Below are 23,315 nucleotides of genomic sequence, written 5' to 3'. Positions count from 1 at the left end.
TTTCCGGTCATATGCCTAGAGCATCCGCTGTCCATGTACCACATATTTTCTTTCTTCTTGGAAGCTAGGCATACCTACAAAATAAGCTCAAGTGACCTTAGGTATCCAAATTTTCTTGGATCCTTTCATGTTAAACCATCTCTTATGTACCAAATCATTGTAATCAAAAACAACTTTGTAAACTTTGTCACCAATCATTCTTTCACCAAAGAAACATTGAACTGGAAAATGACCACTTCGATTGCATAGCCTACAAAACCTTGGAGTTGATGTTTTGTTAAAGTAAGTTGGGTCTTGATGCTTTGTATCATTTGAAGATGAAGCAATGTTTTCAAAATTTACATTATTTGAAGATGAAGCAATGTTTTCAAAATGTGATTTTTCAGATTTATAAAATCCCAACCCAGCTTTATCATAAAGAGGTTTTTGACTAGCCAAGATTTGATTCAAATTTTCAGAACTTTGGGTGAACTTTGCTAAGTCTTCCTTAAGTCTTTTAACCTCTTTGAGCAACTCTTCATTTTGCTTAAAACAATTCACATATGCAAGGACAGAATGGTCACTTTCACAGCTTCTTACTTGGACTTTTAACTGCTTATTTTCTTCCACAAGATCACAAGCAGTTTCGGCCTCTCTTAGTTTTTCTTTGAGAAAATCATTTTCATCTTTAAGAATGAAATTTTGTTGTTCAAGATCTTGATTCTCAGTTAGAAAACATCTTATTTTTTTCAGAAAGGTGATCTATCATAAGATGAAGGTCTTCAGTGTCAGGGTTTTGAAATGATACCTTATCTACCTCATTTGCCATGAGACAAGGATGTGATTTAGTCTCAGACTCTTCATCATCATCATCTGAGTCATTTTCCAAATCTTCCCATGTGGCCATCAGTCCCTTCTTCTTTACTCTTTTCGGCTTCTCCTCCTTTTTCAACTTAGGACAATCAGATCTGAAGTGACCCATTTCCTTGCAATTGTAACAAGTTACTTTGCTAAGGTCTTTCTTCATCTTCCTTGAGCTGCTGCCTTTGCCTTTGAGTTTTATCATTTTCCTGAATTTTTTTGCAAACAACACAAACTCATTTTCAGAAGAGTTATCACTGGATTCATCATCCAGAGGGTTAGTCACAGAAGAAAAAACAATTCCTTTCTTTTTTGAATCTTTTTTCAAATAGGAGTTTTCAAAAGCAAGAAGATTTCCTCTCAAATAATCAAGTGTCATGGAATCTAAGCTACTACTCTCAGAAATAATTAAGGCTTTTGTTTCCCACTCTTTTGTAAGACACCTCAACACTCTTCTCACTAGCACAGATTCTGAGTGTGAAATTCCCATAACCTCTAAGCCAACAATGATAGTGTTGAACCGTTCAAACAGTTCATCAATGGATTCTCCTTCCTTCATTGTAAACATTTCATATTCTCTATTCAACATGTCTGTCCGAGTCTTCTTTACAATGGTGGTTCCTTCATGAGTGATTTGTAGCTTGTCTCAGATTTCCTTTGCCGTTGTGCATCGTGATACCCGTTGGTACTCCTCAAAGCTGACAGCACAGTTGAGCAGGTTTACTGCCTTGGCATTTAACTCTACCTTCTTCCTATCTTCCTCGGTCCATCTTGCTTCTGGTTTGAGGGTGACCACTCCTTCAGCATTTGTGATAGTTGGAAATTGAGGTCCTTCCAGGATAATCTTCCAAAGTCTGTAATCTACAGCTTGTACAAATATCTTCATCCTCTCCTTCCAATAGGTATAATTTTTCCCACTGAAAAGAGGAGGTCTGTTGCTTGATTGTCCTTCGGTTAGATTATAGGACACCACATTTGCGCCACTGTTTTCCGCCATGAGGATCTTTTCTCCAAGCTGCAAAGCTTGATCTCTTTGAGACCAAGCTCTGATACCAATTGATGGTTTCAGTGGCTAAGAGAAGGAGGGGTTGAATCTTAGCCCCTTTTTCGCTTGCTAACACTTGCTGGACTTAGAAGAAACTTTTCTGTTTTTAGCTCGTCCCTAGCCACGAGACATTTTTATTTTGTCTCGTCACTTGGCACGAGACATTTTTTGATTTTTCATCTGAACAGTAAAAACAGAATAGAAGTTGGAAGAGAGAGAAGATTACACCCAGATATATCCTGGTTCAGCTGCTAAGTGCAGTGCAGCCTACATCCAGTCTCCATCACAATCATGATGGAATTTCACTATAATCAATCTGATTACAACTTGTAAAATGCTAACCCAACTTACAAGGGGATTCCCACAGAATCATGAAACACAACACAGATGTACAAAGGAACTCTAAGACATCTATGGCTTTTTCTTTTAATTTTGCACTCTCTGCCTTTTTCCGCTCTATGGCTTTTTCTTACAAACCTCACTGTTTGCCTTTTTCCATGAGACTCAAGACATGACAAAATTAAACAGAAAAATTACAAAATAGAAAGCATTGAAGGAGAAGAAGAACTGCTAGCTTAGGTAGCTCTGAGAACTCTGTGCCTTGCACTCTCAAATCTTACTCCTTGCTCCAAACAGTGGCTGTTCTCCCTTTTTAAAGAAGAGAGAAGCCTCCACACTTGAAGCCAACACCCAAACCAACTTCTTCCTCCTTCAAGAAACAGAACCGGTTTGGCTACATAGAGAGAGAAGAGATAACCATGTAAAACCCAACATGCAATTACCTCTAGTCCTTTCTTGATCATCACTCTTCATCAATCCGAGCTCTCCATCCTTGGCTTCCTCTCCAAGATGGATTTCTGGCCCTTGATGCTTCATGATGATGATGACTGCTTCAATCTCTGCCTTCAACCATCACTTCGCCACTCTAGCTACTCCCTGTGGTGGTTGAGCAGAATCAAAGACAAGCCATGCTTCAAGAATCTCACCTTGCTGGCCGAATCTCCATTCTTCTTTTTGAGTATGAAGGATCCGAGATTACCTCACCAAATCTTACCAGATTAGGTGATAATCTCAGCCACAGTATATTTTTCTTTTTTCTTTTTCGTGCCATCAACTCGATGGTCTTTAGGCATGCTTTCCTTTCCTTTAAGTAGCTCCAAGTAACTTCCATGGCTTCCTGTGTAATAACCGAAGAAAGAAGAAGAAAGAGATGAGGGAGAAGAGAGAAAATATTCAATGGATTTGAACATTAATCAATGAACAAAGAGAGAGAATAAAAGTGAATTCAAGTTTTCCACTTCCCTTTGTTGAGTAGCGTGTAGTGTCATAATAGCCATCAAATCAATCTTCTCTTTCTTTCTTATGTTTCCAATGCATTAATTAAATTTGAAATCCTTCAAAATAATAAGTGGAATCCGTTGGAAGCATTTAGACATTTCATTTGCTTCATGGATTCGAATAAGGCATGGAAACATTCATCAACATTGGGCTTGGTAGCAATAGATTTCATTTTGGCCCAATATCATTTTCCTTTCAGACCATAGCATGCCTAAAACACATTGGACTTATTGAATTTTGGCCCACTAAAAGCATTTGCTTTCCTGATAAGTTTGGTTTCGGATCAAACACAGAAAGCTTTCATCAAAACTAAATATGGGCTCAGTTGTGATAACATTTTGTTTTTCCGGCTCAATTAAGAAACCTGCATCACAAAATTATTAATTAACATATGATTAATGAAGATTGAACTAATAATTTTGCAATTAAATATTTTAATATTGTTTGTTCATCATCCAAATTAAATTAGAGTTTTCCAAACTCATCAAAACCATTTACTGAATACTGACATATAAATTAAAGGAGCCAAAAAACCACCTAATTAATAGGGAAAACTACGGGCAAATATTACACTTATTCTCAGGTCATTTTTCATCACGATCTTGGTGCATGCATAGAAGAAGCTAAGAATCTATTATATTCTATTATCTATTATGTATTATTCATTTTAGAATTAAAATATATTATATATTATTTTTTTATTATAATTAAAATTAATTTTTTTAAATTAAAGAGTTCTATCTTTCTTTTTATTAATTTTACAATTAAAATGTGTCACATATCACTTTTTTATTATAATTGAAATCAATTTTTTTTTTCAAAATTTAAAGAGTTCTTTCTTCCTCGCTCTCTCTTTATATTATTTATCCCTCTCATTCCTTCGATCACTCTATCTCTTTTATATATCATTATCAATGATTAATTATAAATTTGATCATCAAAATGTGTAATATGACTTTTTTTTCTAAGTTAATTATATATTCATAGTTGTAAAATAAATATACAAAAGATAAAGGTCCTATCTGGACAGCTAATGAAATGAAAAGGTTACCCATTAATCCATTACACTATTAACCCATTATAAGTATCAAAACATGACAACCTAAATCTATCTACGTAGCAACGTAACTATCTTTCATTTCTCTTTCCAAAGTCTTCAAGGAGTTCCACGACAGATGAATAGAGCACATCAGTAGAAAAATTCTTGACTTCAAAGGTTTTAAGGTTTCGTGCTATCCAGTTCTTTCAAGCGAGAATTGTAATAAGAGCAATGTTTGTCTTCTAATTAGGTCTTCTCTTCAGCGCCTCTATAAGCTTCGTCCAACGCTTCCAAAAATCTTCAGAGTTGTTGAAAGTGAAAAAATTTTCAAATTCATCTTTTCTCTAAATTTTCCTTGCAAATTTACGGTCCAATATGCAATGATTTACTGTTTCTCCTAATTCTTGGCAAATCGGACACATGTCCTTGATCGTCAACAACTTACTGTATAATTGGTGTCAGACAAGCAGACTACCGTGGAGAACTTTCTAGAAGAAGACTTTGATCTTTGGTGGACACTGCAGTTTCCACAAACTAGTTCAGACTCTCTTCTTTCTTCACATGATATTCTTTAATTGTATTAAAATTAAAATTGAAATATTGAAATTAAAATTAAAATATAGCTATAATATATATTATATTATATATTATTATGTAATTTAATAATAAAATGTGTCACATAATATTCTTATTAAACTTGAGAGAAAATATTTTTCTAAAATTAATAAACCTCCTTCCTAAATTCTCTCATCTACCTCTCTCTTTTTTTCTATTTCTTTCTACTCTTCTCACTCTATATATAATTTATTATATATTTATATATTATTATCTAATTTAATAACCAAATGTGTCACATGACATTCTCTTATTAAAATTAAAAGAAAATATTTCTTCCAAAATTAATGAACTCCCTTCCTATATTCTTTCATCTATCTCTTTCTCTTTTTCTATTTCTCTCTATCCTTCTCACTCTATATATAATTTATATTTTATATTAATAATTTGACAAATCAAAATGTGTCACCCAATATTTTTTATTATAATTAAAATAAATTTTTTCTTTCAAAATTAGCAAACTTCATCTCTCAATCTTCATCTTTATCTTTCTTTCTCTTTTTTCTCATTCTTTGTTTTTTTATTTTTTTGTTCTACAAAAAATAAAATTAACAAAATAATATAATTTAAATAAAAAATATTATTATTATATACATATTTTTTAATTTTTTCTTTAGTTTTAAATTTTTAATTCTTATCTTTGTAATTTATATTTTTATTTCTCTTCTTTCAAATATTTATTAAATATAATTTGGAGAGAATACTAATATTATGATTAAAAGTTAAAATCAATATTTAATTATTTAAAAAAAGTTGATTTTGAGTTAATTTTATAAATATTAATATAATTTTTTATGCTAAAATCTAATTATATTTTTACATAATTAGAGAAAAATATTATTTTTAAATAGCAAGCATAAAAATTAATTATTTCTATTTGTGCAACAGACTTAACAAGTAATTAAAATTATACAAATTAAATCATTTTAAATTTTAGATAACGAATATTAAAATTAATTATTAGTAATAAATTAAACTCTTTCACATAAAAATAATAATTAAAAATTTTATTATTTGATTTTTTATCTACAGAAATTCTAGTCTTTTTTTGAAATGACTTTTGTCCTCTGTGATTTTGTTAAAAATATTTTAATTTTATAAATTTTTTGTATCATAATCTATAATATCAAGATCAAATGAATATAATTCTAAAAAATTTATATTCTATAAACATACCAGTATATGATATATATCACGCAAATTAAAATAAAAAACTCCTAGCACTAGCTGGGCAAATTTATGGCGGCACACATATGATACTTAAATATTTAATGCATATATGATTATTTGTGCAATTATTATTAATTATAAATAGGTATATTTTAAATTTGTATAAATGTTTTTAAAACAGTTCCAAATTATACTTAAAAAATTAGGTGAACACAAAAAATAGTACTATATATTTATTTATTTTCATTTATTTTTAATATATATTTTAATATAAATATATGATTGATAACTTATTTTTTTACAGATTTAATATGATTATATGTAATTTTCATCATTAACTCTATAAATATTGGTCAATAATTCTGCTGTTAGATTATCTCTTCTATCTGTCTCAATTATTATCTTGTTCTTACTGAGGTTAGATATGTAAAGCTTTTCATAAACTATGAGTTCAACGAAATAATTTGTTCCACTTGTAATAATTATAAGTGTATTTATTTAATCCAAACACAGTTAAAAAATATGTAATTTTTTATAAAAGTATATAAAGAATACAAAAATATGCATAAAAAAATAATATTATGAATAAAAATACTAAAATCTAATATATATCACACAAAATGAAAATTTTCGAGCACTAGCTGGGTAAATTCATGACCGGACACATATGATACTTATATATTTAATGCATATACGATTATTTGTGTAATTATTATTAATTATAAATAGGTATATTTTAGATTTGTATAAGTGTTTTTAATACCTTCACAAATTATATTTAAAAAACTAGGTACATATAAAAAATGGCACTTTATATTTATTTATATTTACATGTACTGTTTTATTTTAATTTTAATATATATTTTAATATAAATATGTGATTAATAACTTATTTTTTTTGTACAGATGTAATATGATTATAAATAATTTTCATCATTAACGCTATGGATATTAATCAATAATTTTGCTATTAGTTTATCTCTTCTATCTGTCTTACCTACGATTACCTACCGATCTTAGATAAGTGAAGTTGATTGGACTATAAATCTAATGAAGATTTATTGCACTTGTGATAATTATGAATGTATCTCTCCAATACAAATAAATTTAGAGAAATATGTAATTCAAAATCTTGATCAAAATATATAGAAAGTACAGAAAGTACACATAAAGAATGTTTGAACATAGAAAACGAGATACACATATAGGATAGAGTTAGACAATATTTTCACACAAAGATCTGCAAATTTAGAATGAAAAAGAATATTAATGTTTGGAGAGTGAATCTTTTATTTATTTTGTGAATAATTTACTAGAAGATGTGTGAAAGAAAGAATTGTTTAATCTGTTTAAATAGATAGGACGGATAAAACATATATTTATCTCGCAAGGAGAAGTTTGGAAATATTCATTTGTCATTTGTTTGTGTTCATATGGTACACTATCGAAAAGATGTGCATTGAAAGCAATAAATGAAATAAACCGAATGCGGACTAAAGAAATTTATGTGAGAGAGACTAAGTATAGGAAGAACGTACATGTCAAGACAAATAAGAAGGATGCAGATTCTATGGGATATCATTTAAAATTCACACTTTAATGATTTGTGTAGATTCTATGGGGTCTCATTTAGGTAATGATGAAGGGGTAAGCTTACCCAGACGATACCAAGAGGAGCTTAACACAGGTAGGGAGGATCGCCGTGTTTTTTTTTTTGTGGGAGAGAGGCATGCTTTCGGACGCAATGACGGTGCTATTGCAATGACATGCAATGGTGAATACTTAGACTTGGTAAAATTTTTCGATGCTTATGCTTTTTAAAAGCACAAAATCCTCATTTTGAAAAGTAAAAGTATTACCAAACAAAACCTTAGTCCTGCATCTCCATAAGGCTATGTTGGTGGTTGTGGTGGGGAAAGTGACAGAGATATTGCGCCATCTATAAACCCCGCAAAATTAGTGAATAATTAATCAATAAATTAAATTTTAATAAAAAAAATTAGAAATGTGAATTTTATAGTAAAATAGGAAAGAACTAATTAAAATAAGAATTTTGACACTAATTTTAAAGAATTAGCTTGAGATTAGGCCGAACAGATCAAACCAAACAAACCAGATCCGTATTGGACCCAAGCTCAACTCAACTCCACTTAATTAAATGGGCACAGCTCATTCTCTCTCCCCATACATGCATGGAACGCTGAAACATTTCAGCAGGGGAGGAAGAACACTCTTCCATTTTCAAAACCCTCACTCAATCTTTGATCTCACATAACTTTTTGCTCCGATCTCCAATCGTCACATCGTTTATGGCTACGCGTCCGCAGTGATGAGCTCTACAAAGCCCAGTACGTTGTAAGATAAGAAAACTACTTTCTCAGTTTCAATTTCCTTTTCTAAAATTCGAAAATGGTATGGTCTTGGGTGTTGAGATTTGTAGTTAATTTGATGTTTTAGGATCAAATTAACTTGAAGAATTAGTGGGTCTTGGCTTAATCGAGGACATAAAAGGTAAAAATTATCAACCCTAGTGAATCCCTTAGTTAATTGTAGCTTTGGTATTAATGTTTAGTAAACATATGTGATGTTATGTATTAGGTGATATATGTATAAAAATTGAAGTATATTTGTGAAAATTGGAGGCTTGAAAATTGGTGTTGGTTGCTGAATTTTGGTGTAGAGGGCTTGTAATCTTGCCTAGTGGATTGTCTTGGGTGATACGAGAAAATTGCCAAGGTATGGTTTAGATTTTTCGTATTTAATATATAATGTCTTGTGAAAACTTTGGTTAGATGACCATAGGATAAGAATGAATGCATGTGTATGTTAAATTGTTTAGTGCCATGATGATAATTGTGAACTAGGTTGAGAGTTGATTGTTGTTTGATGTTGGGTATGAAAATAGAATGTTAAGTGATGCTTTAATGATGATTGACAAGTTGATAGTAATGAATTTGTATAGATAATGGATTGTTGATGATCTTGTCGATAAAAGTGTGAAGTTCATGTACTAAAATTGTTTAAAATTGAAGTTTGATGGGTGGTGGAAGGAAGATGGAGAGATGTTGCTGGGATATTGTATGTGTTGGTGCTAAATTTGAGTATTGTAGGTTGATTTTGGATGTGACTTAATGAAAATAGAGGTTGAAGGTATTTGTGAAAAAATAGATTTTGGTCAAACTTAGGCGGGCCATAACTCGGCTTTCAGACTCCCAAATTATTTTAAACTTGTTTCAAATAAAAATTGGGCCCGTAAAGTTTACGTTGTTCGAAAAATAGATGAAAAATATTTTAAAACGAAAAAGTTATGTGCGTCGAAAGTTTGGAGTGCAAAGTTGAAAATTTTACAACATTCAGCATTTTCGCTGTTCTGCATAACTTGCGTATGCAACCACTGTATGTGATGCGACCAATCTATTCGGGTTGGGTATCTCGTGTATGCGAGCATAGAAAATTGTACACCCACGCGTACGTGTGACCTTTCAGTAATGCACTTCCATGCGTACGCGTGACCCACGCGTATCATGACGCCTGTTTTCAACAATTGAGATTTTTGTATTTTAAATATGATTCTAAATCTCTAAACCTCTATTTTCACTCTTTTAACCTTAGATCTTAGTAGTATGCCTAGTAGTAAGATGGAGCTAGGAATAGGTAGTAACTTGCAAGAGAAAAAAGCTTGAAAATATGATGAATCATGATTGAGAAGTGTGAAAGTGTTATTAAAATGATGAACATTTGTGATAATGATATAATGATTGATGATTGAACTGATTTGGAAAAAAATGTATGTTTGAGATACTTGGGCAGTAGCAAGGGCTGCGGTTCATCCTGCTTGCTCCAGGTCAATGCTTGAGATACCTGGGTAGTAATAAGGATGGTGGTACTTTCCGTTTACTCTTTGTCAGCGATTGTGACACCTGGGTAGTAGCAGCAATAGTGGTTATTCCACTTGCTCCAGGTTGACTTTTTAAATATCTGCCAGGGTAGTAGCCCCAGTAATGGTTATTCCACTAGCTTTGGGTTAAACGGGTAGTAGTAAGGAGATTGTAACTCAAACCCACTTGCTTTGCAATGGGTGTTTCAATCCATGGTTAGCTACCAGGACATGTCGAGTTGGCTATATAACCGACAGATGATATCATCAGCCATAAGATAGGCATGCATCATTTGCATATTGTTTGACTTGCTTGCTTGTGCATTATTTGGGACTGCCTAAGTAATTATAATATGCTATTTGTTATATCTGATATCCGTATTACATTTATTCTACCTATGTTTGTCATTGTCTACTTGTTTGTCTTTGTAATTTCACTGGAGTTAGAGGAACGGAGGAAAATCGGAGAGATTTAGGGTTCTAGTTAAGTTTCAATTAGATTTAAGGAATTGGTTAAGTTTAAAAAATTCTTAGAGAACCATCCCAATTCATGGTTTTGTTTTAGTTCTTTAAGTTTTATAATCAGAGTGTCGGCGTTCTAGGATTACCTCTGGCATTCCCAAGACCTTATATCTTATATATGCAGGCACATTTACTATACTAAGAACCCCCGGTTCTCATCCCATACGATATTTGTGTTTTTCAGATGCAGGTCGAGAGGCACCTCGCCAGGCGTCTGGAGTTCTGCAGCGAAGTGGATTTTTGAGGATTTATTTTGATGTATTGTTTATATATGATCATATGTATAGAACTCTCTTGATGACTTATTTTATTTTGCACCTCTTAGAGGTTTATGGAGAATCAGGATTTATTATATATGTATTTTGGATTTTGGGTTAAGTATATATATGTATGTAAATATTCTCCGGTAAACTTTAGCTTCGCAGGATGAGTTAGAAGCTTGATATTTTGTATTCTTGACCCTCTGTTCTTACTTTCTATATGTTTATGAACTCTAATTTTCTTCATACGCAAGTAATCTCTTTTCTTAGCGTTGCGCTTTTAATTTTGGAATTTTGCTTTACCCATTCTTCAAGGCTCCTAGTATACTACATTCTTTCGGCTATTATACGTATTTATATTTTATTTTAGAGGTCGTAACACCTCGCCACCTTTGTTTTACATCCTAGGTGTAAAGTTTTGTGTAGTAGGATGTTACACCATCAAAAGGAGGATGGTCGAAAGGTCTGGCTTTTGTGCAGGGGATGTGGATTTGAGCAAGGAATGTGGAGGGCGCGACTCAATGTAGGGCCAATGGGACTGGTGGGGGAGAGGCAGTGAAGGGGGCAAGAAGACCAACAGGCAATGATGGTGACTGCGTAAAATTCTGGACATAATACGCTGGTGTGATGTGTAGTTGAAAGGGAGAACCTCATGGAGTCACCGCTGAATCAGTCTGTGCTAGGTTGGAGTTTGTCGGATGTGCAAAAAATAATATAGCAACAAAAGAAACTACGTTAGGGATGCAGACACATGCTAATGAGAAAATGACCATGATGCTCATTGAGACTGATACAGATGCTCAAACAATAATGATGATGCGGCAGAAAAATAGTGATTAGGAAGGAGATAAGGAGTTTGAATGGTACCTGTGCCACCGCAAATAGGTTGAATGGGAGTGTGAAGATGAACACTGCCCTAAGCAAGATAAGGGATGTTGAAGTGGAAAAATCATATGTAGGGGTTGAAAATTTGGTGATGAATGAAAATTGCTTTGAAGAGGAAGGAAATTTAAGAAACTTGGAAGACTCTGGAGGTTCTAGAAAGGTTGTAGGCAGTGAGCCAGATCTAGAAAAGCAAGGAGGAAGTTGGGAAGACGATTTGGTTAAAAATAGAGTGGCTTAGAATTTGGCAGTGAAATTAGGAGCTGTTCTTTATGACGAGGAAGAAGATATTATGGCTATTCTTCAAGTTCAGAATGAAGCGAATGCATAGAAAAAGGAGGCAAGCAAAACAAAAGGAGAAAGCAAAAAGGAATTGTCTTAAAAATCGAAATAAGGTGTGTAATACAGTGCTTAAATGATTTATAATGGTTGGAATGTAAGGAGTCAAGGGGGTGTCAAAAAGTTGGGAATGGTGAAAAATTTTAAGAGAAAAAATAAGGTAAACATGTTAGGATTGATAGAAACGAAGAAACAGGTTGTGACTAAGTTTGATGTAGTGCAAATTTCGGAGAATAATGCGGTAGGTTGGAAATTTGTGGGATTGGATGGTGCTTCTTGGGGTTTATTGTTGATGTGGGACGACATGATGTTTAAATCGAATAATTGTTATAAAGGAGAGAGATGATTGTGTGTGGAATGGGTGTTGATGAATAATAGTTTCAATTGTGCGTTTTGCTTGATGTACGATGCGCATGTTAGAGTTGACAAACTGACCGTATGGGAAGAGTTGAGTTTTATCTCTGGGCTATGTCAGGTCTCATTTTGTTACATGGGTGACTTTAATGAGGTTGTGACAGTGGATGAGAGAAAAGGAGTCAGTATATTAACCGCAACAACGAAAGATTTTAGAAACTGGATACAGCATATGAAGTTGGTGGATTTAGAGCTGAATGACAGTAAGTTTACTTGGTTTAGAGGCTTAGAGCTTAATAACAGTAAGTTTACTTGGTTTAGAGGCTAATCATGTAGTCGCATTGATCGGGTGTTGATTAGCGTAAAATGGGTTGAAGAGTTTCCTGAGACGCGACTTAAATGTGGGCAGAGAGGTTTATCGGATCATTGTTCGTTGGTGGATTTTGTGCTATCATCTAAAATATTTGGCTGAAAAAGAATAACAAGATATTCAGGAATCAAGAAACAGGTGTTACAAAAGTTATCAAAATCGATTAAGAATTATAAAAAGTGGATTGATTTTGATCCTTCTAGTTATTGATAACAATACCAAAAATGACTACAGTTTAATTTTTTTGTTACCTAGTAATTTTGTAATTTTTTTAACTACTTTACATTGTTTTGTTGAACTTTTTGTTCAAAAAAAATGATTATAAGTAATTATATATATATATTGGTCGTTGATATATGAATTATTATTAGGGGATCAGCATCTTACTTGCACGAACAATAATATTATTGTTGGCAAATGGGGTTAAACCCTCGTAACATACTAACATGTTTCACAATCCCAATCAATATACTATCATAGTGGGAGGAGCACGAAGAAATAAAGAAATTTCTTGGATCCATATTTGTACATATGCTCATTCCGAGCTGTATCCCTTGCTTTCCAGAGTAATAAACCTTGAAATAAATTAACCATGGTAAGAGATTGGTAGCATTATAATACTAATAATCTTGTGTATATATATTTTTATGATTTTGAGGAAGAAGCAAAGCTCATGCGCGGTTCAGGACAAATATAAGGACCAAGAACCACGTGGTTGTATCATTACTCCTCCAACTATATTCAACTATAGATAATTAGATATAGATACAGATAGATAGCCTTATGTGCATTCTATTAATAATTAATTATTTTAGTTACTTAGGTATCCGATGCTCCATATATATAGTCAAAGTTTAATCATCAATATTCTCGGTTAGATGATAACTATATTCTTACCATCTATAAGATATTAATTACTACTACGACAGTTATAGTATAGTAGATCTAAATATATAGTGTTTCATTAAAATAGGCCACCCTATTTTGTCTGTTAGTAAACAACTAAAGTCTAAAAGAACATGCATGGTGACTTCTCACTCCACTTGTAATGCAAAGTAAGGGAAGCTTTGGAGGATAAATTATTCCTTAATCTCACTTCCGAAGAAATTAAAGTAATTTTAAAAAATTCTTCATCTATATTCAATCTCGAGGTGAAGGCATATATCACAAGATTCCAAGCAGTATAATAATTAAATAAATAAAATTCTTCTATGGTTAGAATTTATTTTCAATGTGACAGATTATATTACTTTTAGGTAAAATGTAAAATTAAAATTATGTTGTTAACTGTGTAGTTCCTTAACAATGTAAACAAAGTAAAAGCTTATTATAGTTAGAACTTAGAAAAGAGAAGTATCCATCAATCGAAATAGTAATAGGTCATTAGCACTTTTCAATTTTTGTCACAAAGACAGAGCAACTACAGCACCCTTTTTTAAAATGGAAAATTAGCATGAATATATGCTTGTAATTGGGTAGAATTAGGCATAATAATGGTTATAAACACGTTGCAAGTAAAGATCTCATGTCTGATGTTTATCAGTTACCATTATGCGCTGTCATTCATCTGAGTTTTCATATCAGGAATAATTAACTGTTTATATTAGAATTATTATAGCTAGGTTACCGGATATGCATGAATACCTCAGAGTAGTCCTTCTTATCTCTATGTGGAATTGTGGATGCAGCTAGCTAGCAGGTGCAGTATAATGGGACATATATATAGTATATAAATTAAGTATGTGGCTGCTATGATGCCACCAACTGGGGATGAAAATTAAGGAAGCATTTAATATTGTTGCATTTCTTGGCCGATGGATAGAGTTTTCTGATTAAAATTAGTAGTTGGGAGGAAAAAGAAGTGTCGTTTGAGAGTTCTATATGCAAAGTTTGAAAGTGACCTGAGATTGCTGTGTTGTGTTGTGTTGTGTGTATTTATAAATGGTTATCCAATTTTCCTAAAGCAACAACTGGCCAAGTTGGGTTTCTCAGGCGCTGTTTTTGTGTTGTAGCATCATGTGCAACACTAGTAGTATATGTTGTGAATTTTAACCAATTAAATATATGGCTACCCCCCTTAATTTGGCCATGGTTCTGTCATATGATGCATGCATGTATTCATTATTAATTCATTATTTTACTTATCATGAGTTTGTAATTTTTTTTCTTCACGTAAAAATGATTATTGAGGTCGAATTATGTTATGTTTTCTTAACATGAAATAACCCAAAGGGAATTATTCTAATAACTTGTAGAATGAATACCCAATAGACAATTCAGAAGGTCATCAATGGCAAGGGCATATATATCTTTTCTCAGAAACTCACAAAACATGTGGCCGGGGCACGCAGTAAATTTTAAGGCATGATTGGAAAAATCAATGAGCAAGTGAGACAAGAGAAATATAGTACCAATAATTGTGTATAATTGTATATAACAAATAAAGGAGATATTCTTGTATGTTATTTAAGTATTCTAACAATAAAAAAGTAGATGCATGGAAATTGCCTTAATTTTATTCTAACAATAATGTATACTCAATTATTCATGAATCTCAGACTCTATCTTTTCTTTTTGGAGTATGCTAACAATAATCATTCATGGTGGTTTACTTAACATTAATAAAATAAAATCTGTGTGCCCAAAATTGGAAGAAGGGTGGCACTTTCTCCAAGTGGTACACTATTAACCATTGTCAAAATTCACCAACCTGAGTGCTCAATCCTGATCCTTCCTAGGCCAAGTTGTTATCTTGGTAAGCGCATGAGTGAGCGGATTTAGGGTATGGGCCGTATTATGGGCCCTTAGTGAGAGGACAATATGCATAACCCAGGGGCCAGGGGACAGAAAATCACTCCATGGCCCAGTTTGATCCTATCGATCGATATAAATAATTTAAATTAAAATTTTAAAATAGCATATCCATGTGAACAAGGTAATCTGAGGTGAACTAGTGAACCAATCCCATCGAAAATGTCACCTTAGTTTCTTGATTCTGAACCAGTGTTATGTGAGTATAAAGTTCTGTTGTCAGACAGAAATATCATAATAATAATCCCCACCAACAAGACATATTATGTTCAATTATTGTTTAGTGTGATGATACAAATATTTCTTAGGTAGAAAATTAGGCCAAACATGCACTTCTTGGCGATGAAATTGCTTTAGTAAAAAGATTTATAAAGACACTCGTAATCAATACGTGGATCAAAACTCAAAAGTGAGAAATTCTAGGGTTTTGTTGAGATTTAAATTCCGAATCAGTTTTGAGATGAGGTTGATTCTAAATGGTCAAGTCCTTTTTGTTTACTGAATTGCACTAGATCTAACAGTTGAAAAAAATAAAATAAAATAGAAAGTAAAGCAGTTGTAATTAAGATGTGAATGCTATGCATGGCTAATGGTCAAGCTGGACCTACCTAGCTAGTCCAAGTGATATTTTAAACTGATTTGAATAGCGGGAGATACAAGGATAGGACAAATAGAATTGGACAATGCTGTTTGTCGTTAGGACTTAGGAGTGAACAAGTATTGATAGGAAACCCTATTGGATATTATGCTATACAATATAAACGTATTTTTTGGTTTTATATTTATGAATAAGGTGCCATGCATTCAGCTAAGTTATCATGAAATGGGGACAAACTGCAGGGAGGGTCCGGAGGAATTTCATGTATAACTTTTTTCTTTATTTTTTTTATATATCGATGTTTGATGTCTAGTATATATATGATATATCCATTGTATTCAACAACTTTTTCATCTTTGTGGAATGACACGGCAGTAGGCCATATATACGTCCACTGATAAGTGCATGTCGATCTTTTGAAGGATCCTCGTTAGAATTGTCATCATTTGTTTCGGGCTATTACTGAAACTGAAAAAAGCCAAAGCCAGCTACGCGCCAACTCATCAGACCCAAAAGGATTATTTGTGTACCTACCTTAAATAAAAGAATTAATGTATTAACTAATTAGCTATATCGAAATTAATTAAGGCAGATCTAGATTTGTTGCTGCAGCAACAAGGATGAACAAAACATTTTGTTAGTGCCAATTTGAGCATCTATATGGCACCTTTCGGTATACGCACCTATATATACATGATATTATAAATCAAATTAAAGTGTATAGCATCTTATTTGCACTGCAAGAATATAGAGTGTGAGTAACGATAATCTTATTAAGTGTATATAGCTAATCAAGAACCATGTGTCTAATTTCCTCCTAACCTACTTAGATATTTCCAAAAGCATGCGTTGTCTCTACCTTTCGCCTTTGATTGACATTGATTGTTCATGCTTCAAGAAAATGATGCTTCTACTCTTTCCACTCATTACGTGTTACACGTCTCTTTTATCAGATCCAGTTTAATAATATTGGATGCATGTTTCTTCTTCTAAACAAAATAATGAGGACCAATCTTTTCCACAATACAGTTAAAACTTCAACTAATTATATTTAGACCAATAGTTTAGATTTATAAATATTTATTTAATTAATCTACATATACTTACCTTGCCATGTGATTTGATATATTCAAGTGAAAGTATGATGATTTCTCATATCACAAGTATAAGAAACCAAAGTAATTATACATATGGACACCACTACCGGATTCGTTGCGCATGTCTAGAAATTAAAATTGAGAGGTGAAATTCATTGTGATATATATATCGGATAGAACAGGATTTGAGAACAAAAAATGGAGACGAAGATACAAAAGGAAATGAAAATGCATGCACCGAGTTGGTGGAATGGAAATCGGAAAACTGGGAATCACTATGCGTCGTCCTCGGGAATGGTGAGCAGCAGAGGCCTCCAATTAGCCTTCCTTTTCAGTAACGACCTGCAACGGAAACCCCTCCACACAGAGCTGCTCGATCCAGGCCCATCCCTCCATGGGCCTGGCCCACTAAGGCCCATACTCCCAACACCCACTGAGCCCAACAATGTAGCTGCAGTGGCACGGTCTGCCTCCTCTCTAGGCGGCGAAGACACGAAGAGATCCTTAAGCGAGTGCCTCCGCATCATCAGATCCTTGCTCTGCTTTTCCAATGCCACGTGGTCCTGCAGAAGCGGTGGCTCTTGCGGCCGAGGTGACCGGCTCAGGCTCAGGCTCAGCAGCGTGCGCAAGGTGGTCTTGGGACGACGGAGCTGAACCAGTGGGCTGGCTCTTGGGCTTTGGGTTGGGCTCTGTGCAACGCCGCAATGAGACGCGAAGAGCTTGAATTTGTGGAGAGCGGCCATGTTCAGTGAGTGTGTTTGTTTGGGAAAATATGCGAATCGTATTTAAATGAAGTGGTTAAGGGGACATATTGATGATGGATGCGTTAAGTGAGTTTGAATTCGAATGGTTGGAGTGATGGCAACAGGAAGAAGCATGGGATCTCTTTTGGGAATGGAAACCCCAAACACATTTATTGCCATTTGCCATTGCTTTTCCTTTTTTGTTTCAAAGGAGAAAAAGTGTCGTCACTCCTGACCAATGAGTCAATGACCACATTTACCAATGCCTTTCTTTCTATAAAGACAAAAAAGTAATACTCTACTTGTTTAACAATCAAAACAAGATTTCTATTTGTGACTTGATGCATCTTCCGCTTTATAACCCCACAGCCCTTTTCTTTCACATTAATCACGCTGTATGTTGTAATAACTCATTTTGTTTGGTTAAAAAAGTCTTTCTTATTATGTACGCAAAGCATAGAAATGTTTAATCACTCATGTGTTGCTTTATGTTGTTTTTTTGTAAGAAGAATTACAATTGAGTATTTAAATTTAAACTTGTATAGTTTTAGCTCTTGTTGTCATATTCACCAGGTCATTTTGAGTGCAATGAGTGATATCTTAGTAATGAATATAAACTATAGCCTCGTTACACTAGTATTATAATAGCCTCGTGCCTTTCTGTGTAATTTTGTATACAGAGTTTGCATTGCACTGTAGGAAGAAAAATACGTTCGGTCTGAACTTGCACAAGTTTATATGGTAAAATAATATTACCAACAATATAACTAAAACAACATTTTTACTAGAAAAAAGTGATGAAGCATTTCTTTCGAACTACCCAAGAAAAGAGTGATTAAGCACTGGCATTAGGGGTAGTAGATTCACTTGACCATTTCTCAGTCAAGGAGTTTGGTGAAGACCTTAGCTTCTCTCTCACTAATAATCTAACTTGATTCCAATCCTGCGACCCATTTAATTCTTCGCTGTGTGAGATCACAGCACTATCATCTTCTTTCTCTACATGCTCAGGCTCAGAATTCGCACTCCCAATTTTCTTGAGTGCATTTAGAACTGCATCCATAGAAGGTCTTAGCTCTTTGTCCACTTGCACACACTGGAAAGCCAATTCTGCCACCATAGTTATCTTCCTTTTAACTTCTTGGTTTGTATCAAAACCAAGACAGCACAACCCCGAAACTATATACATCACTCTTAGCTGTAAGTTGGTAGCACTGAAAATATTCAGGGTCAAGGTAACCTGGACTTCCTTGTGGAGCCGTGGAGACATGGGTGACATTGTTTGGAAACAGTCTTGAAAGACCAAAGTCTGCTACCTTAACTGAAAAATCAATATCAAGTAGGATGTTGTTGGTTTTGACATCACGGTGGATGATATCTGAAATATGGAGAAATGCCAATGCAGTAGCAGTGTCTATGGCGATTTGCATTCGAATAGGCCAAGTGAGTAAACCGGCCCTTGCTAAAGTACCATGGAGATGGGAAGCAACCGTGCCATTTGGAATGTATTCATACACAAGAAGTAGCTCACGGCTGTGACGTGAAGTGCAGCCATACAGGGACACAAGATTTCTGTGGCGCATGCGAGTGAGGATCTCAATTTCATTCATAAACTGCTCCACTCTCCTGTAGTTGTGATCAAATAGGTGTTTGACTGCAACTTCTCTTCCATCTTCAAGTTTTCCTGGTTTTTTAAGGATCAATGCTCAAGTCAATCAATAACATAGAATGGCGAATATATTTAGTAGAATTTCGAATGTGGTTGCTCACCATAGTAAACAGTGCCAAAGCCTCCATCTCCCAGTTTTCTAGTGTTGTCAAAGTTGTTGGTTGCTTCTTGAAGCTCCTTATAAGAGTATATCGGCACCCCAAAGAAGATCCTGTCAGTCTGTACATCAGGATTATGGCTGGAATCAGCAGAAGCCATTGTTGATTGGAGTTGGACGTGTGCGGTACTTTGCTTCCGTTTTTGGTTTTTTAAAATGAGGATCAACCCAAATATGATCCAAGGTCCAAGACCTAAACCTGCGGATTTTCATCAATTTTAGTTAGTAGTTGACATAAACACAAAATTAATTTATGGGCAGTGTTTAAATTAACGTGCTAAACGTTTCAAAAACTTGCTAGGTTCCTATATAAAAGAATCTGTTATTCTTCTACTAAAACGTTGTAGAAATTGCTCTCTGTTAGATGTTTGATATTAAAATATGTAAATTACCTAGTGCGAGTGCAAGCATTCGAGTCCCTTTTTTGTCCTTCCTGTGCAAGTAAAATAGGGAACTGTTTCAGACGTGCAAAAGACCTGTTTACTAAATTTGAAAGATAGAAATTCAGGTGTATTAACTTCATTAATAGATAGTATGGAGCTAGTAGATAATAATTTAATCAAACATCTCAAATTATTAACTATTCTCAATTATTAATTTCATATGAAATTAACTACACTTGAGTTTTCACTATGCCAATTGGTGCATGGATACGTACCTCGTAGCGCAGTAAGGTTTTCCTTCCCTGTCAAGGAAACATTGGCCATGCGGAACCCTTCTGTCATGACGACACTGGGCACATTTAACTGATGGATTGAACTGGATGGGAATTTCTGCAGTTAAGAACGCAAATGGGTTTGCAGATATTGGAAGGCCATACACTGCGGGAAGCTCTACACTTGAGCATCCTGCAATGGAAGGGTGCGCGGACACAGATGCATCATCATCTGAATTAGGAGGGCCGAAAACGATGTCGTAGTCACAGCTTGTAGAATTTTTAAAGTAAGTTTGCGGCGTGCTGACGTTGAGATTGCTCTTGCATTTGAACAAAGTAATGTTGTTACTGATAGTGAAGAAACCAATGAGAGGAGACACGGAAGGGAGTGTAATATTATGGGCAAAGGTGTTACAATTCCCTGATTTCAAATATTTGTGGAGATGATTGTCAATAACATACACAAGAGTGGGAGCGAACCAATTTTGTTTCCGAATTCGTGTAACTGGAAACTTTTCACCTCTAAGGAGTAAGTAATGGGATTGTTGCTTATGATCATCGCCGCAACCATAGATGGCCAGTGCACCACAGTCAGGGCGTTCTGCGGTGGTTAAAGGGAAGTGAAACGAGCCGAGATTTCCACAATCAAACGAGTCTGGACACTCTTCACGGTCCCCATTCACACCCCAGTTGAGGAGTAGATGTGAAACCAAAAAGAACCGCAAAACATAAATTAGTACCATCCTCAAATTGTAATGCAAAATGCCAAACACCGTGAGTTTTAAAGACCAACAACTTCTCAGAATGTTTCCTCGCTTTCTTCTTCACAAAACAGATCACAGTATTTTCAAAACTAATGGATACGCTACTTGACTTTGAACTTTGAACTGGTCTCTTTCTTTCCTTAAATCATCATTACCGGCGCCTCCTAATTGAAACTTGACTCTCGTCAGTTGACTTCATTTTTCTTTACTGTAATTATTATTATTAGTAGTTTTTTTCCTGTTTACTTGTTGAACCCGCAGAAAACACGGCAAACAGATGGCAACAGTTGGGGAAAAAATGCATGCAAAACCGACTATCATCATAATTAGTGGCAACGATGAACGAACTTATCCTCATAACTATGGTTGAAAATGACTAAAAACGACTAGTTGACTTGGACTGCACAGTGTGATCTGGATTTTACTCAAATGTAAAGACTTATCATCCAGTTGATATATGAACAATGCTAATTAACTCGTAAAATTATGAAAGAATGGTAACTACAAATGTTGATTAAAATTTTAAATCAACTTGCATGGACTAGAATCTTCATGAAGCATGGTTAAAGAATTGAAGAAGAAAAGTTTGAGTTGAAAACAATAATCATCTATTTACTAGAAGATGTTGGAAGCTTGAAGATTTTTGAAGAATATTCAAGAGAGTAGTACATCTACAACATTCTACAACATTGAAGAATTCAAAATCAAATTGAATTGAAATTAGAAGATTATAGAAACTACATGAATACAAGTTGAAAGATGATTCATGAAGCCAACTCATAAAATAGTAGTCATTACAAAATTGAGTTGTAATTCATAAATTATTATTTTAGTAGGAAGCATTGCCTATATAAAGGCACATATGCCTTGTGAATTGCATGTATGTGTGTTCAATAATGAAATGTGTATGTTTTGAAATGTGAAAATTCTCTCTCTTGTTTTATGAGTGTTAGTGAGTTTGAGAGATGAAAAATATGATAGTGTCATTTATATGAGTGAGTGATCCTAGGGCCAATTAGAAGTGGGTATTGTACTTACAGTTAACCCTGTCTCAAATTCACCAAGGTGTAGATTATACAGTGTTTGACAAAATAGCAAATGCCAGAAGTACAAAAGAAATATGAAACACGTTGAAACTGTCATACAAAGACATAAATAAAGTTCAAAAAATAAAGCTACAGTCTTTGAGAAGAGAATATAAAAGGTACGAGATGATGTCTAACTCATAAACTGTTGAGCAATATTTTTCTCGTATTACAAATAGACAAGAGTCTATAAAAAAGATATTCCCAATAATAAAACGGTGGAAAAAAAATTTTGCACTATACTGATGAAGTATGGTTATGTGTCGACTACAATATTAGAGTCTCATGATATGGATACTATGACGATTGCAGAGTTGCAAGGAACCATGGAAAGCCACATCAGTAGAATACTGGAGAAGTCAAAAAAATCAACTGAGGAAGCCCTGAAAAGCCGAGTGAATTTCAACAACGTTGCAGAATCAAACCGTACACAAGGAAGTTTTAGAGGTAGAGGTCGTGGCAATTACAACCAAGGAAGTTACAACAATTTTACACCACCTAATCAAGGAAGAGGTGGAACGAATTTCAGGCCTGTCAACCGAGGAAGAGGTCGAGGCAATTTTTATCAAGAAAGAACCAATTTCAACTGTTTTCATTGTGGAAAGTATGGACACAAAGTAGCAGATTACAGATTCAAAGTGATGAATAATAATCAAGCACACGTTATAGAAAATCAGCATCAAAATACCGATGACAATCCGGGTACTCAGACTTTATTTTTTATAAGTAATTCATGTGCTGAAGATGAAAATATATGGTACTTGGATAATGCTTGCAGTAATCATATGTCTGGTAGAAAGGAGTTATTTTCTTCAATAGATGACTCAGTTAAACTATTATTGAAGTTTGGTAATAATACAAAGATCCCTATTGAAGGAAAATGGCACATACCAATTAGATTGAAAGATGGTTCTCTGAGTTATATTTCTGATGTTTTCTATGCTCCTGAACTTGATTACAATTTACTAAGTATGGGACTATTATCTAAGAAGGGATATAAGATGATAACTTATTGTGGATATTGCACTGTATTTGACAACAATGAAAGGTTCATTGATAAAGCAAAGATGACTTCAAACAGAATG

At 34.0% G+C, this 23,315-nt stretch overlaps 1 protein-coding gene, 1 long non-coding RNA gene and 1 pseudogene across 2 annotated transcripts in view; all 3 read right to left on the bottom strand.

Moving 5' to 3' along the window:
* Positions 1-2,321, bottom strand: part of LOC127741652 (uncharacterized) — an 8,314-nt gene extending 5,993 nt beyond the window's left edge. The window contains exon 1 of the long non-coding RNA XR_008002790.1: positions 2,228-2,321. This is a non-coding gene — a long non-coding RNA (uncharacterized LOC127741652). The remainder of the gene's footprint in view (positions 1-2,227) is intronic.
* A 14,960-nt stretch (positions 2,322-17,281) lies between these two features.
* On the bottom strand, positions 17,282-18,127 carry LOC107467593 (uncharacterized). Its single transcript, XM_016086731.3, has one exon. The coding sequence runs from the start codon at positions 17,898-17,900 to the stop codon at positions 17,433-17,435; it is 468 nt and encodes a 155-aa protein (XP_015942217.1). The 5' UTR covers positions 17,901-18,127; the 3' UTR covers positions 17,282-17,432.
* Positions 18,128-18,606: 479 nt separating this feature from the next.
* Positions 18,607-21,256, bottom strand: LOC107467208 (LEAF RUST 10 DISEASE-RESISTANCE LOCUS RECEPTOR-LIKE PROTEIN KINASE-like 1.1; annotated as a pseudogene).
* Positions 21,257-23,315: the final 2,059 nt, after the last annotated feature.

The sequence above is a fragment of the Arachis duranensis genome, chromosome 9 (genome assembly GCF_000817695.3).
Source record: "Arachis duranensis cultivar V14167 chromosome 9, aradu.V14167.gnm2.J7QH, whole genome shotgun sequence".
Lineage (NCBI taxonomy): Eukaryota > Viridiplantae > Streptophyta > Magnoliopsida > Fabales > Fabaceae > Arachis > Arachis duranensis.
This window is presented reverse-complemented; position numbering and strand designations above follow the sequence as displayed.